The sequence below is a fragment of the Myotis yumanensis genome, unplaced genomic scaffold, assembly GCF_028538775.1.
Source record: "Myotis yumanensis isolate MYYU_CA2020_CCGP unplaced genomic scaffold, mMyoYum1.0.hap1 SCAF_7, whole genome shotgun sequence".
In the NCBI taxonomy this organism is placed as follows: Eukaryota; Metazoa; Chordata; class Mammalia; order Chiroptera; family Vespertilionidae; genus Myotis; species Myotis yumanensis.
This window is the reverse complement of record NW_027223758.1, coordinates 92949120-92963954: the sequence shown is the minus strand read 5'-3', so window position 1 is coordinate 92963954 and position 14835 is coordinate 92949120. Positions and strand designations below refer to the sequence as shown.

At 55.4% G+C, this 14835-nt stretch overlaps 1 protein-coding gene across 4 annotated transcripts in view; it reads right to left on the bottom strand.

The window, feature by feature from the left end:
• Positions 1-2764: 2764 nt before the first annotated feature.
• ZNF521 (zinc finger protein 521) overlaps positions 2765-14835 on the bottom strand; it is a 280749-nt gene continuing 268678 nt past the window's right edge. For all 4 annotated transcript variants that reach the window (XM_070421263.1, XM_070421259.1, XM_070421261.1 and 1 more), the window contains one exon: positions 2765-3547. In XM_070421263.1, the coding sequence (XP_070277364.1) occupies positions 3518-3547 (30 nt within the window). In that variant the 3' untranslated portion in view covers positions 2765-3517. The remainder of the gene's footprint in view (positions 3548-14835) is intronic.

Sequence of the window (14835 nt, the reverse complement as noted above, 5' to 3'; positions counted from 1 at the left end):
GTCAGGGTGCTGGGGCTCTGGGTCAGGCTGCCCTCCCCGCTTCTGCCCAAACCTGCTATTGTTTCTCCTGGGACTTACAGTGACAAGAATCCGGAGACGCCCAGTTGTAAAAGGTCACATGGAGAAAGGACGTGGGAGCCCCTCCCTGACGCGTCTCAATGTCTTGGATGTGGTTTTCAAATTTCTCGGCTCCTGCCCGATGCACCTGCCGGAGAATGTCAGGGCCCAGCGGGTCTCAGACGAGGCCGCACGCACCTGGGGCGCCTCTGGGGCCCGGCTGGCGCTCGGGGCCAATTAAGGCGGGACCTCTGGGGTGCGATTCAGGCAAAACGCGCTTTCAATGCTCTCCCGGTGGCTCCCATGTGAAAAAGTCACCTCGGAGTGCCTCAGCCGCGGGACTCCTGACGCTCAGGCGCGATGACTCTTTGTTCTGGGGACGGTGCTGTGCATGGCGGGGCGTCAGCAGCCCCCGAGCCACTGCCCAGAGCCGACTAGCAGGAGGTCACAGCGCTCCGGTCAGGGAGCCGGCTGCTGCACTGGCCCCTGCCTTGCGTAAGGCCTCCGACGCACTTCTTTTGCAATTGAGTGCTAGGAAAAGAATTCCAAGGAAGTGGTCTAGTCCTCCCCCCCCCTCCCCCCATTACTACCAGGAAGCACAAAGTCAATGCAAAAGACATGCATTAAAACCAAAACCACCAAACAGGACGACGACTGCAGTATCTTTCCTCCCCGCTGCATGGAGCGGATTTTCCCACCGGCATTTCGTTCATCTTTAAGTTGCCTTATGTCCGTAGGGAATGAAGTAGGAAATAAACAAGGTTACGAGCAAAAGGAGGGAATGGCTGTCCCGCAGACTGTTCCGCATGGATGACCCAAGCAACGGTTGTTCTAGAAAGGACGGGGCATATGGAGCGAATAAGGGTGCACCCCTTCGCCTCCAGCGTTGTCTGGGCGGAGGCTGACCTGGGTGTTGGAACCTGAGGGCGCCGTGTGGAGGCCTCCGGGGCGGTAAGCACAGGCCTCTCTTGCTTCCTGAGGATTCCAGCTCCGAGTGGACCAGGGGTCTGGGAGGTCCCGGAGGCCTCCATCCCCGGGCGGCTCCATCGCCTGCTCCTGTGAAATACAACCGGGTCCTTCGTAACCAGAACTTTTCAAGCTTATGAAAAAGTCAGTTAAGTGTGGTCATGTCATTTTAAATGCAAAATCCTTGACTAGACCAGAGACCTTAATTTTTTAAAAACGTAGCTGAGTATTTTAATTATGAATGTCCTTGCATGTTCTCGGCATAGTTCATTATTCATGTTGCCGGTGAAAAGCTTTTTAATTAACTGGCATGCTGGCAATCCATTGTGAAATGTATAGATGTAGACTTCCAAGCATTAAAACACCACACACACACACACACACACACACACACACACACGAAACGTTCTAGCAAACACATGCACTTTAGTCACTATGGGGAACTTGTTTCTGAATAATTTTAAAATGTGACCAGGCTTTTTAAAAATTTTTTATTGGTAACAAAACACTGCATCACAAGGAACATCAGCGTCACCTGGAACGTCCTAGAAATGCACAGACTTGGGTCCCAGTCCCAGGTGCCTGGTGACAGGTGGTCCCAACCAGGTGGATGGGTCCAGCTTCACTCTCCCATCCGAGGCCTGCTGTGAGGGTTCTCGCTTGTCTACGGCGTCCGGACCGGCTGGAGGCCCTGTCTCGGAGGCCAGAGGAGTCACAGTGAGTGAAGTGTCGCCCGCGCAAGGGCGAGGGCAGGGGAGGGGGGCGCTGGAAGTTGCCCATTCATACCAGGTGTCTACTTACCAGTTTTGACTCAAGAGGCCTATCAGGACTCCCTGTACTTATTTCTATGTTCATCTTTCGAAGGAAAAAGGACGCTTTGAAATGAGAGCTCCCACCCATTCACCACTTGTTGTTGTTAATCCTCATCGGAGGGTCTGTTTCCATGATTTTTAGAGAGAGTGGGAGGGAGAGGGAGAGACAGAAACATGGGTATGAGAGCGATACATCGATTGGTTGCCTTCCACACGCCTCAACCAGGGCCAGGGATTGAGCCCGCCACCAACATACGTGCCCTTGACCGGACTCCAACCTGGGATCCTTCAGTCTGCTGGCCGATGCTCTATCCACTGAGCCAAACCGGCGAGGGCTCGTTCACCACGTTTGGGCAGGTGCTGCTGCCAGCATCTTCCAGACGCCCAGGCCCAGGTGAAGGCTGCTGACCCCGCGGCACCACCCCCTGCTGGGAAACTGAGGCAGGTGGTGGAAGGTTCTGGATAAAGCAACTCTGGGAGTGGACACCGGAGCGAGAACACACAGCCCGGCTCCCTGCTCTGTGCTTTGTCTTCTGAAGGAACACAGATGCTCCCTAAGCACAAGTCTGCCAGCGGCCTCTCCACGCAGCCTCTGCTCGGAGCTCGGGTCTGCGCAGCACGGCCCACATCGGCTGCACATCACCCAGAGCAGCCGCCGCAACCACGTGCCGTGCGAGTCCGCCAGGACAATGTGACCTGGTGCAGTCACTCTGGGAGGCCGACGCACCTGGGGCCTCGCCCCTGCTCTGCCCCACGGACGGATGCCCTCCCGGCTGCCCCGGGCCCACGTGAAAGGTTAATTTTAAATAGGACTGAGCTCAGGCCCCAGATATGCTCAGAGCAGATTCCATTTCCCAGGGCGCTGGCAATTCCGTCTTTCCAAATGGGAGAGTCACTAGAACAAGAAAACACACACATGCACTCACACCGAACGGTAAACTGAATTTATTTCCTCTTGGAAAACAATTCCAGTCATCTCCAGGTCCGGGCGCGGAGTAAACATGAGTAACAGTAACATACAGGTTAGTCCAACCGATTCGGGCGTTCGGCTGTGAGAAATCATACGGGAAACCTTGAACACTCAGAGCCTCAAACGTCTCCGGGAAAAACTCGCTGACAGTCTACATAACAACTATTGCATATATAGTGATGCTACCGGTCACATCGCAAGGCGTACAAATATATAGACGGGCCGTATCGGCGGTGGGCTCTCTGTGAGAACGTCTCTTCATGGCTCGCAGAGTCTTCGCAATGAAAAAATAGTCTCGGATTTAACGCTGATTTACCAAAAAGAGGAAGTCTGGGCTTCAGTGTCCATGACAGCAAGTCCAACGCCGCCTCCTGCGCAAGCAGGTGTCTGACCTCGGCCTTGAAAATACTCCCTCTTAGGCCGTTCTGCTCAGTCTTCTCCTCTCTGGCCTGAACAGGGCCCAAGTCCACTCGTCTTCGTAAGACCGTGTTAGTTTCCGACGACATCATACATGTGCAACACTTTATATACAGAGGGTCTATCCGGTGCTCCCAGGCTCACACACATGAACATCCAGCGTTTGGGTAATACAAGTTCATGGTACAATACAATGCTCTGAATAATATACATGAACAAGGAGGGGTTCGTGCAAAGAGTGAAACATGTTCCCTTTTTGTGCCTCAGAAGGAAGTCTCCACCGACCGCGCTCCCACTAACTGCTGTGCTGGGTCATCGTGTGATTCTGGAACAGAAGAGAGAGAGGGGGGACGTCAGTGCTGCATTTCCATCAGGCCACGCATCCAAGCTGCTGCTCGATTCGTGACGCCGGGAGAGAGGTGCTCACACCGGGTGAATGGCTGCCGTGGCCTGCCTGCACCTGCTCCCCACCCCTCGCCCCGCTAGGAGGGCAGGGCAGCACCAGGGCCCACCAGGGAGGCGAGCGACTGACCCATGTCTTTCCTCTTCTCTGTCCCCCACCACACCTTCCCAGAACACCCCCGCCCCCTGCATCTCCTCTCATTGAAGCACCCCTGTTTTCAAAGCCCAGGTAGCACCACATGGACAGTTTTCCTTGTCGGTGCACCTCCCCAAAGATTACCAATGCTCCTCCAATCGCCTGGGTGGTGGGCGTGTCCACACCAGGGCTCTGTCCGTCCCTGAATAGAAGCTCTAAAGCAGTGGTTCTCAACCTGTGGGTCGCGACCCCTTTGGCGGTCGAGCAACCCTTTCACAGGGGTCGCCTAAGACCATCCTGCATATCAGATATTTACATTAAGATTCATAACAGTAGCAACATTACAGTTATGAAGTAGCAACGGAAATAATTTTATGGTTGGGTCACAGCATGAGGAACTGTATTAAAGGGCCAGAAGGTTGAGAACCACTGCTTTAAGGGCAAAAGCTGCCTGGCCAGCCAGGGCCAGAAGGACAGCGGGTTCTCCAGCGCCCACTGCAGGCGGGCGGGGCCACGCCACCACAGGCTGTGGGGCACCTGGAGGCAGCCATAGCCGCTGCCCCACCCCAGCTGCCGCAGCCTCTGTGGTCCTTTCCTCCCCCTTGCACAGCAGGTCCCCTTTCCGGGTGAACTTCCTCCCACATCCTGAGAGGCCACTGGACCGCCCGGCTGGCCTGCATGGGGAGGGGGAGGGCGCCGTGCACTCGCTCGGAGCAGGAGTCTAGAGTCCGCTGGCGGGACGCTCACGGTGGGAAGGTGGGAAGGGGCACAGTCCTAGCGGGGCCTGGGAAATGGGCACATACTGAGCACTGACAGAAAAGAACCCCCGTCCTCACGCGTGTCCGCACCCCGTACCCCGAGTCACTGAAAACACACGTGGCCGCACTTCACCCGTGGGAGGCGGCAGGCGTGGGTGTCCAGCCCCGCCGTCAGTGGCTGGCTGCTCGGGTTAGAGAGGACGGAGAGGGCCCGTGTCTAGCTTCACCGCAGACCCTTTCCACGAGGAGGGGAAGCCTGGAGGGTCCCCCACAGAGCCCTCTCTGCGCTTTGTGTTCTGAGAATCACACACATCATTTCTTTATTATTATTTTTTAAAATTTTTTTTCAGGGCAGAAGGGAGAGAGATAGAAAAATCAATTATGAGAGAATCACTGATCGGCTGCCTCCTGCACGCCTCCCACTGGGGATCGGCCCACACCCTGGGCCTGTGCCCTGACTGTGAATCGATCCGTGACCGCCTGGTTCGTAGGCTGACACTCAGCCCTGAGCCAGGCCGGCGGCACAGACATCGTTTCTCTAAAAGGGGAGACAAGAAGCCAGTGGGAGGGGACAGTAGGCCAGAGAAGCATGGAGAGGGTGGCTCTGTGTGGCGCCCTCTCTCTGGCCGTGGCCAGGCCACGGAGCGGGTTCGAGTCACGCAGTGCCGGTGTGGCAGGAGAGGACAGGCAGCCCGGCCATCGGCCAGCAGCCTGCCAGGGCGGCCCGCTCTTCAGGTCCACAGGAATCGCTGCAATAGAACAAAGTGGGGGTAATCTCACCATTTTACACGGCAATTCACAGTCCCCAAAGCACGTTACTGCAATGACAGGTTATGAGAAAAGGTATCTGTTCCAATGAAGGAAAAGTGTTTTACATAATCGAGGAGAACATCCGGGCGGGCGGTGGGGGTGGGGCGATGACAGAAGAGGAAGCAGAAGAGGAGAAAACTCCTGCAACCCGCAGGGAGCCATTGTCTGCAGAAAGCCATCTTTGGAGACCCCACGTCTAAGGAACCGAAAACTGCAAACCGTTAATCCCAGTGACGAACAGTAGTTTTACACGAGGGGGGCTTGTGTTAAAAAAAGAAGAAATCGAATCCACAGCACACCTTCCACCTGACAAGCAGCTCCGTCGAGGTGCGAGGCCATAGGACAAGGTCCCCACAGCGGCCCCGGGAGGCCAGGCCCCTGGAAGGAAGGAGTGTGCGCCTCTCCTCCCTCCTCCCATGTGAGACGAAACTCGGAAAGCTGAAAAACAGACGGGGCCGTCAGAAGTCCCTTCCAGCGCTGTATTTTTAAAATGAGAGGCCTTTCATTTTCCAGGCCTGGAATTCTCATTTCGGGCTTGGCACGCTCACCGATGATTAATTCAGCCCGCCATTGGGAGAGCTGACCACATTTACTGGTCAAACGGCTTAATCCTATTTAAAAGGCAATCCAAGCAAAATATTTTTAAAGAAAAGCAAAACCCCGTGATCCCCTGAAACCATTCACCTTGGCCAAGCGACCCCACTTCCCTTCCATCTTGATGGGAATTTGTGCCCCGATCGCCATGATGGAGCTAAGCTTTGGAGGGAAGCCCAGGTGGGGTGGAGAGGGTGTGGGGTGGCCCCGGGGGAGGGGGGGATCCGCCTTCCAGGATGGAAAAATGAAGTCCCCACCTTCCCGAGTCCTGCCAGACTGTCCGATCCCTTGGCAGAGGCCACGTCTGGCCTGTGCTTGGTAACCCTCCCTTGGCATCGGCAAAATGTTAAGTAGCCACGGCAATAAAGCTAATAAAAACGGCATCTGAATGGGAGTTTTGTGAGATCTGTGGATTCAGAGATGTTAATCATTTTTTTACCAGGACTTGTCTATGTATAGCTCTTTGTCTCAAACACATTCTGACAAGCTTTTAAAAACGAAGGAAAAGAGCCAGCAGGCTGGTATAAAAAGGAACGAGAAAAAAACACCCCACACAAGCTTTGCAGTAATTCACCAGGTCATTAGCATGTCGGTTTGAACTGCAGTTGCATTCAGTTTAAATGAGATGTTTTCCAACCCGGTGAAACGGCAGACAATCGTGGCTCTGCAGCGATGGGGGGAGAGAGACGCAGAGGTGAACGGCTCTGCCTCCAGCAGATGGTGACAGCCAGGCGGCCTGTTGTTTTTCCTTTCGTGGAAGTAACGCAAACATTCGCCATCCATCATCACTGACGAACGGATCCGATGGCCCTTCCCTGATCGCGGGGGTTGGACCTGTGAACACCACGGCAATGTGTGCGCGCTCCTTGCTCTGAAGCGCCGTCCAGGGCACTTACAGGCGCAGCTCCGGCTGCGAGCGGGGCTCCACATCGCCCACCACCCTGAAAGCTCGTCTGCTTTTTTACTTTTTAGTTATTTCTTTCCCCCAAACAAAAGCAACGGTTTGCCACAGGCTGGGGCATCAGTCTTTTGACCTGCATCTTGGTTGCCCATAAAGGTCACCAGCGCCCGGGCATCGCGCTGACTTAGGAAATGCCTGGAGTCCTGCGCTTCATCTCCCGCCGCCATGCAGCTTCTTTAAATGTGTCTGCCAGTCCCCGAGGCCCGCGGTGGGCAGGGGAGGACAGCGCGGCTGCCGGTATTAATGAGCGCGGACCATTACCAGTCCGGCCGGCTCCTTCCCATTCCCAGAAGCACAGCCCGTACGTGACTTAAAATGTGAGAATATTGACACAAAGCACGCGGCCCCTAAGGACAGTCACTGGGCGGGAATGAGGTAGGCTCGGCACAGCTCTCCTAGCACAGCTCTCGGGATGGCGGGATGGCGGGATGGCAGGATGGTGCGGACAGGGCTGCAGCCGCCGGCCCTCCAGGCCCGAGGAATTCCTTTGTGGAGACATTCTCAAGGCCAGCGTCACGTGGACTCTGCAGCCATCGGCACCGGCGTTTTGGCTCAGAGCTCTCAGTACTAAATCTCTGGGTTGAATCAATGGAGGTACTATATCTCCCACATGAATCAATACATTTGGTTCAATACGTGTTCTATTAAATTATACTTTCTAATCAAGATTTTTACATTTCCATCCTCTTTCTTTTTCATGCCCCACTTCCTTGGCGGGTGAAGTGGTTTTAAAGGTGTCCTGAGCTCATGGGGACAGGATGCTGGGCTCCCCCCCCCCCCCCCCCCCGAGTTAAAGAATTGTCACAATGCAAAGGGCAGCCTTTCCACATCTTAATCAGGTTAAGGAGATGGGAATGTAATACATTAACGTTTCCAAAGCCCACACAATTGCAGAGATAATGCCGAGTTTTAAATGAATTAAACGTGAGCAGCCACAGAGCTGGGAGCACGAGAGCGAGGAATAGTCTAAAAATGACACCAAAGACCCAAATCATCCCAAAGTACCAACCAGACCCCATCGTGCCACCAGAAGTTTCTGTTACCCACCGAACGACACACTTCCCGGCTGTGTGCGCATGGCCCTTAGCTGGTGGACACAGGAAGGCAGACGTGGAAACGGGCCTGTGTGAGGTGTCCCATTTCAGGGACCTTCTCTAGAAGGCAGGAGGGAGTGTTTCCTCACGTGCTGAGAGCCGAGGGACACGCTCAGTAACGGGTGCCCACGGCCAGGGGAGCTGCCTCTAATGCTCACGCCGCCGATTTGCTAGGAAATGGGATCTGGCTCTCTCCCTCCGACGCGGCATTTCTGAACCTGCCTGCCCGCCCCCCCCCCCCCCCCCCCGCACTCTGCCCCCTCCTAGAGCCTCGGGTGTTGCGCTGATGATCGAGTTTGCACTGACAGAATTTCCCCTTCTATTTTTTCTCCTGGTAATGGCATCACCGTGACTTACAGAGACACTGACGCGTTTTCTGTTGACATTTAACTGTTCACGTGGGCGCGGCCCGCCATGTCCAAGCATTTTCTGGGCGGCACTGAGCCACATTAAAGCGACAGATGCAATGGCATCATCGGAGGCGACGAGGGAAACACACGTTTTAGACGGACAAGGACCACGAGGTTGTGTGGCTGGCCCCTCGCTGGGGCAGCATGGTCGGAGCGGTGCAGACTGCAGGCCAGCTGTAACGGTGCTGGCGATGAGGCGTCCACTGCACCGCCCCCCCCCTCCCCCAGGAAACGATCGCGCATCCAATCACCCTCACGGACGACATGGCTGCTGCTCTCTGGACGTGGCGCTGAGTAGCCCGAGAGAAGCGGGTGTGAGAGACCATGAAGCAGGGACACTGGCGTGTTCACGAGCTCAGACGCAGATGTGGAGAGAGAGGCGTCTCTACAGCCACCAGCTCAGTGCAGGGAGCTACCTCTTAGTCGTTGTACAACATTCATGCCGTCCAGCGGCTGCAGGAGCCCCTCAACGGCAGCAGGCTTTCTGACGAGGGGGCTTCCCAGCTTCAACACCGCCGACACGCTGGGCTAGACCCCGTGGGGAACGTCCGGCCCGAGAGCCGCATGAGGCCCTGCCATGGCATTAGGGGGAGTTAGCGAAATATCTGACCCAATGCAGCAGGAACATGTTTATTTCTGTACAGCAGCTAATTTTAAGCTGATGACTGTGATTGGCCTGTGATGATGTAATGAATTCCCAAATGGCCTCTGGCAGCAGAAAGTTCCCCATCCTGGGGCTAGAGCAGCCGTGGGCAAACTACGGCCCGCGGGCCAGATCCGGACCATTTGAAATGAATAAAACTAAAAAAAAAAAGACCGCACCCTTTTATGTAATGATGTTTACTTTGAATTTATATTAGTTCACACAAACACTCCATCCATGCTTTTGTTCCGGCCCTCAGGTCCAGTTTAAGAACCCATTGTGGCCCTCGAGTCAAAAAGTTTGCCCACCCCTGGGCTAGAGGGTGCTCTGACCTGGGAGCCGCCCTGGGCACTGTCGGCTCCACAGCACCTCGCTCTGGCCTCTGCCAACCACGTGTCAGTGGGGCCTTCCCCTGTGACAACCGGAAAGGTCCCCAGACATGGCCACGGACCCCTGTGGGGAAGCGCACCCCGACGGAGGGCCACTGCGTCCGAGTTCTAGAGCACAGGGAGCTGGCTGTGTCCTGCTTCGGTGCACAACTCAGGCTTCGGTCTAAGAGGCAGCTCCCCTGTCACGTACAAAAGGGAGCTAAAGGGCTGTCTATCACGGCACCGACCTGGACTGCAGGCGTTGGAAAGCGCAGCCTCAGTGGGTGAGAGTGGGCAGCTGTCAGACTGCGGAAAGGATTCCTGGAGATGCGTGGTCAATGGCATTGCTCCTGGGAAGAGCCAAGCCTCCCAGAAACGTCCACTCACTCAGCAGCTCTCACCTCCCAGCCCGCCCCTGAACAGAGGTGGTCCGTGAGCGCGGTGGTCCGTCAGGCTGCGCTAGGACAGGCCGCAGTACAATGGGCCTAAGCACTCAGCTCTGAGGTCACTATTTAGGGCGTGGGAACAACCGTCTCCTGTGAAAGAGCTATGGAGCCCCATCCTCACCCCAACCTCCCGGATGCCATGGCCACAGTGGGCTGTGCCTGGGAGCAGTGCCTTGGGGCCGGAGGAGAGGGTTTTGGAGCCGAGAGGCCATGGCGGCCTCGGGCCCAGGATCTTGCTTAGAGACTCAGAAGTTAGGTCCCAGAGTCCAAGTCCACGCTTCCAGACTGGGAGCTGCCCCCGCGCTGGGCCGGGTTCTGGCACCAGGTAACCATGGGAGGGGCCGGTGCTGATCTGAACCCTGGCCGGGCTGCTGCGGGGATGAGGGATGCTGCTGCCATGGTCCCGCCAGCTGCAGGGAGGTCTGGGCCCAGTGCTGGGCCCTCACCTCACCTGGTGCTGCAGGGGGAGGAGGAGGAGGAGGAGGAGGAGGAGGAGGAGGAGGAGGAGGGGCGAGGGCTCCAGAGGCAGGAGTGAGCACGGGGCGGGCTGAGGCCGCAGGAAGTGGACACTGTTAGGGCTCCAGGCATCTCTGGGGCTGCAGACCGTCCCCCAGGCTGGGCGGGGAGGTGGGGGCACAGGTGGGGGCGCCTGCTTTCATGGCAGGTGGTCTTCTCTCCAGCAGACCGAGCTGGCGAAGCCTGGCCGGGAGTCACGGGAACAGCCCCCCAGTCAGCCTGGGCCCAGTCCGACGCGAATCCCCGGAAGCCCACGCGGACACTGATGATTAATAGACCGCGTGTCCAACTAGCGCATGTGGAACCCTGTCTAGAGTTTTGACAATCCAACATCCCCGGGAAAGAAAACCAGCCGCTCTGCTCCCCCAGCTTGTGAAGATAAACCCTGCTGCTGTTGGGAAATGCTAACATCGGAACTCGGCCATCTTTCCTTAAGAGCTTCGGTGATACAGCCTCAGGCACCCGCTGGCCGACCCCTGTCTGCTCTGCACACCTGACAGGCTTGACCATTTCCCTTTTATAACTGACCATACCCTTCCCCACCTACAACATGGAGGAAAAAAGGGCCGAATTAGAAGAATAGGCTGAAAAGAGCAAAATGGACATTGAAAAATATATTAGCCTGGCTGGTGTGGCTCAGTGGTTGAGCATTGACCTATGAACCAGGAGGTAACAGTTTGATTCCTGGTCAGAGCACATACCCGGGTTGCGAGCTCCACCCCAGTGTGGGGTGTGCAGGAGGCAGCCAATCCATGATTCTCTCTCATCACTGATGTTTCTCTCTCTCTCCCCACTTTCCTCTCTGAAATCAATAAAAATATGTTTTTAAAAAAGAAAAGTATATTAAAGTATGAAGTTTGTTTTTAATGGAAAACAATTCATTGAGCTACCCGCGAACAGGCAAGGAACCAACAGAAATTTTAAGTCAAACTATGTACAAGGTCAGCAGAAGTGAGAGCGAGGTGGGGGTTGGAGACGGCGCTGAGACCTGGAGTTGCAGGACCGGCACAGCGTGGGAGGAGGCTGTGACAGGCCCCACAATCTCGTAGGTGCTCAGGGGTGAAGGCCATGCCTCTTGGACAGACGTGTCCATGCACCTGGGGTGGCTAGGCGTTCATCCCCTGCGATGTTTACTTATCACACTGGCGCTCTAAACGGAACATCTGTACGCAAGGTGAAGAACAGCCTCCTTCCAGTTTCATTCTCGAGCAGTGCCCCTTCTCTGGGCCCTGATTTCAGTACCTGAATGGTACAGGCATCTGTGGGAGGACGAGAAGGCTTGTCTGACACGCGTGTTTATCACGGATGGATATAAATGTCCTCTCTGCCGGCTCTGGGTGCTTACACGGACCCGGGACGCTCCAGCCATAGTCTGACCCCCTTCGCAGGCAGCGCAGCTAAACACACTTCCGCTACTTATGTCACGGCCTGCGTAGTGAGTAGCAGCAGCAACAGGAGCCCAGCCTGATCACTGCTCAGCAATGTCCTCTTGCAAACCTGACACATTTCCTGCCTCACCCCTTCTCTTAGTTCCTGAATCCCAGAATCTTTAGGAAAGGCTTGAGCTGCCCAGCCACTGTGGCTCAGTGGTTGAGTGTCGACCTATGAACCAGGAGGTCATGGTTCGATTCCCAGTCAGGGCCCATGCCCGGGTTATGAGCTCCATTCCCAGTAGGGGGCGTGCAGGAGGCAGCTGATCACTGATTCTCTCTCATCATTGATGTTTCTATCTCTCCCTCTCCCTTCCTCTCTGAAATCGATCTAATATAATAAAAGAGAGACATGCAAATTGACCGTACCTCCGCTACACCCACAAGCCAATCAGGAGTGAATATGCAAATTAACCCTAACAAGATGGCAGCGACCACGGAGCTGGAGCGAGCAGGAGGCTTGGGTTGCCCCCCGCACTGGAGGAAGCCAAGCTTCCCGCCTGCCCTGCCGGCCTTGAGCTCTGCTCAAGGCTACAAAGTTTCAATTATGGAAGATAAATAAATCCCAGATACCTGCTTCCAGCCCTCGGCCACGGCCAGCCTGAAAACGGCCCTCAGCCCCTTACCCAGGCTGGCCAATCCCCCACAAGGTGAGGGTTCCCGCTGGGGGACTTGGCCAGCCTGGAAACAGCCATCAGCCCCTCACCCAGGCTGGCCAGGCACCCCAGCAGGACCCCACACCCTGAAGGGGGTGTGGCCAGCCTGAAAACGGCCCTCAGCCCCTCACCCAGGCTGGCCAGGCACCCCAGCGGGACCCCCACCCTGATCTAGGACACCTTTCAGGGCAAACCAGCCGGCCTCCACCCGTGCACCAGGCCTCTATCCTATATAATAAAAGGGTAATATGCAAACTGACCCTAACAGCAGAAAGACTGGGAATGACTGGTCACTATGACACACACTGACCACCAGGGGGCAGATGCTCAATGCAGGAGCTGCCCCCTGGTGGTCAGTGCGCTCCCACAGGGGGAGCTCTGCTCAGCCACAAGCCAGGCTGACGGCTGCCAGCATAGCGGTGGTGGCGGGAGTCTCTCCCGCCTCCTCAGCAGCGCTAAGGATGTCCGACTGCAGGTTGGGCCTGCTCCCTACTGGCAAGTGGACATCCCCCGAGGGCTCCTGGGCTGCCAGAGAGGGAGCGGGCCTAAGCCAGCAGGTGGACATCCCCTGAGGGGTCCCAGACTGTGAGAGAGCACAGGCCGGGCTGAGGGACCCCCCTGAGTGCACAAATTTTTGTGCACTGGGCCTCTAGTATATATATAAAAGGATTGAGTTAGTGAGGGTGCCCATATTTCTATTCCTTGGCCCTAGACCTTGCACTCAGTTGGGTTGTAACCCCCACTGCAAGACCCCACCTGCCATACTTATTTATTTCACGTCTGGTTTTGAGATCCACAGAAATGGAGAGGTCTGTGCCTGAATGCCGTGGGAGCCAGGCATTGATTTAGAAACTGACTTGCAGGCCTAGGATTTAAACTCTGTGCCACTCGATATGAAAGGTCACCTGATTAGAATGGGAGAAGCCAGGGCCCTGTCATTTATATTCAAATGGTAACCTTCAGAGGGAGGAGGAAGGAGGGAGGACTCTGCTTTTCCTTGATATGGACAAGGATGCCCTTCAAGAAAATTCCTATGATTATGAAAAGTCGTTTATTGAACTAGGGCAAAAAGCAAAGAGAAAAAAAGGAAAAGAAAAAGCCACTTCCTTGCAGTGTATTATTTCTTTCATTAAAAACACTGTCACACTCTCTAGGAGGTCAAATCACAGTAATAAATCACCAAGAGCAGAAAAAACGCCTTTCTCCATCAACAGCCGCCAAATGCTTGTGTACCAGGGCCTGGGCTTCAGAAAACACACACAGAAAGGGTAGGATGGGAAGGTCCGTGCACGAGTGACAGCCCACTTACCCTGTGTGAGTGTGAGGTGTGTGCGCACCTGTGCACACCCACGCCTGCACGGAGGCTGGTGTGTGCGTGTGCTGTGAGAGGTGGAGTCACATACGTGCATGGGTTCTACAGGTAAAACCCCTGGCGCTTGCCTTTGACTTTCCGACAGGGCTCACATTTCTATGCAGAAAATGCAATTATTAGAAGAAGCCCCAAGCAGCCCTTGTTTTGAATTCTAAGACAGTCCTATTGAAAATGCAAATATCTCAAAACCCAATCCTACCTGGGCTCTGCTCTCTCACTTAAAAAAAAAGAAAAGTCCTGGTTTGGCCACAGGAGAAAAACCTCCCACTCCCGTTTGGTGCCTTTCCTGCTGGCTCTCCTCTCCCCGTGCCTGCGTGTTCCACGTGCCCTCAAAAGTCTCCATTCCCTTTAACAGTCGCCTGCCTCCCGTCCCAAAGCCACTGGATCAGCCACTTCACACAGAAAACAGAGGAGATCAGGATGCTACGTGCACCTCATGTCCTGTGTGGACACGGGTCAGGTCTACCGATGTATCTGCATTTTCTCTTGTCCAACTGCTCCTCTTGCTCAGAAACTTTCGGGTCTGAAAACAGCCCAGCTGCCCCCAAACTGCACCCCACCGCAAAGAACCTTTCCTGGCCTCGGAAACCCACACTTGGCTCGGCTGGCGTGGCTCAGTGGTTGAGCACTGACCGATGAACCAGGAGGTCAGGGTTCGATTCCCATCAAGGGCACATGCCCGGGTTGCGGGCTCCATCCCCAGTGTGGGGCGAGCAGGAGGCAGTTGATCCATGACTCATCACTGATGTTTCTCTCTCTCTCCCTCTTTCTTCTGCTCAGAAATCAATAACAATATGTATTAAAAAAGAAACACACTGGTACCTCCCCCCACGGCCCAGCGCCTTCTCTGGCCTGGCTCCCAGGTCTCCGTGGGAGTGTCTGCTCACCCTCGTGGGGCACAGAGCTCCCGGGAGACCGCCCTTCGCTCCCCCGCCCGAAGATGTGCAGTATCTATGGTGAGAGTAATCACAACCTCCCATCCTTAGACGATTTGCTCCTCCAGATTAATTTCAGTTC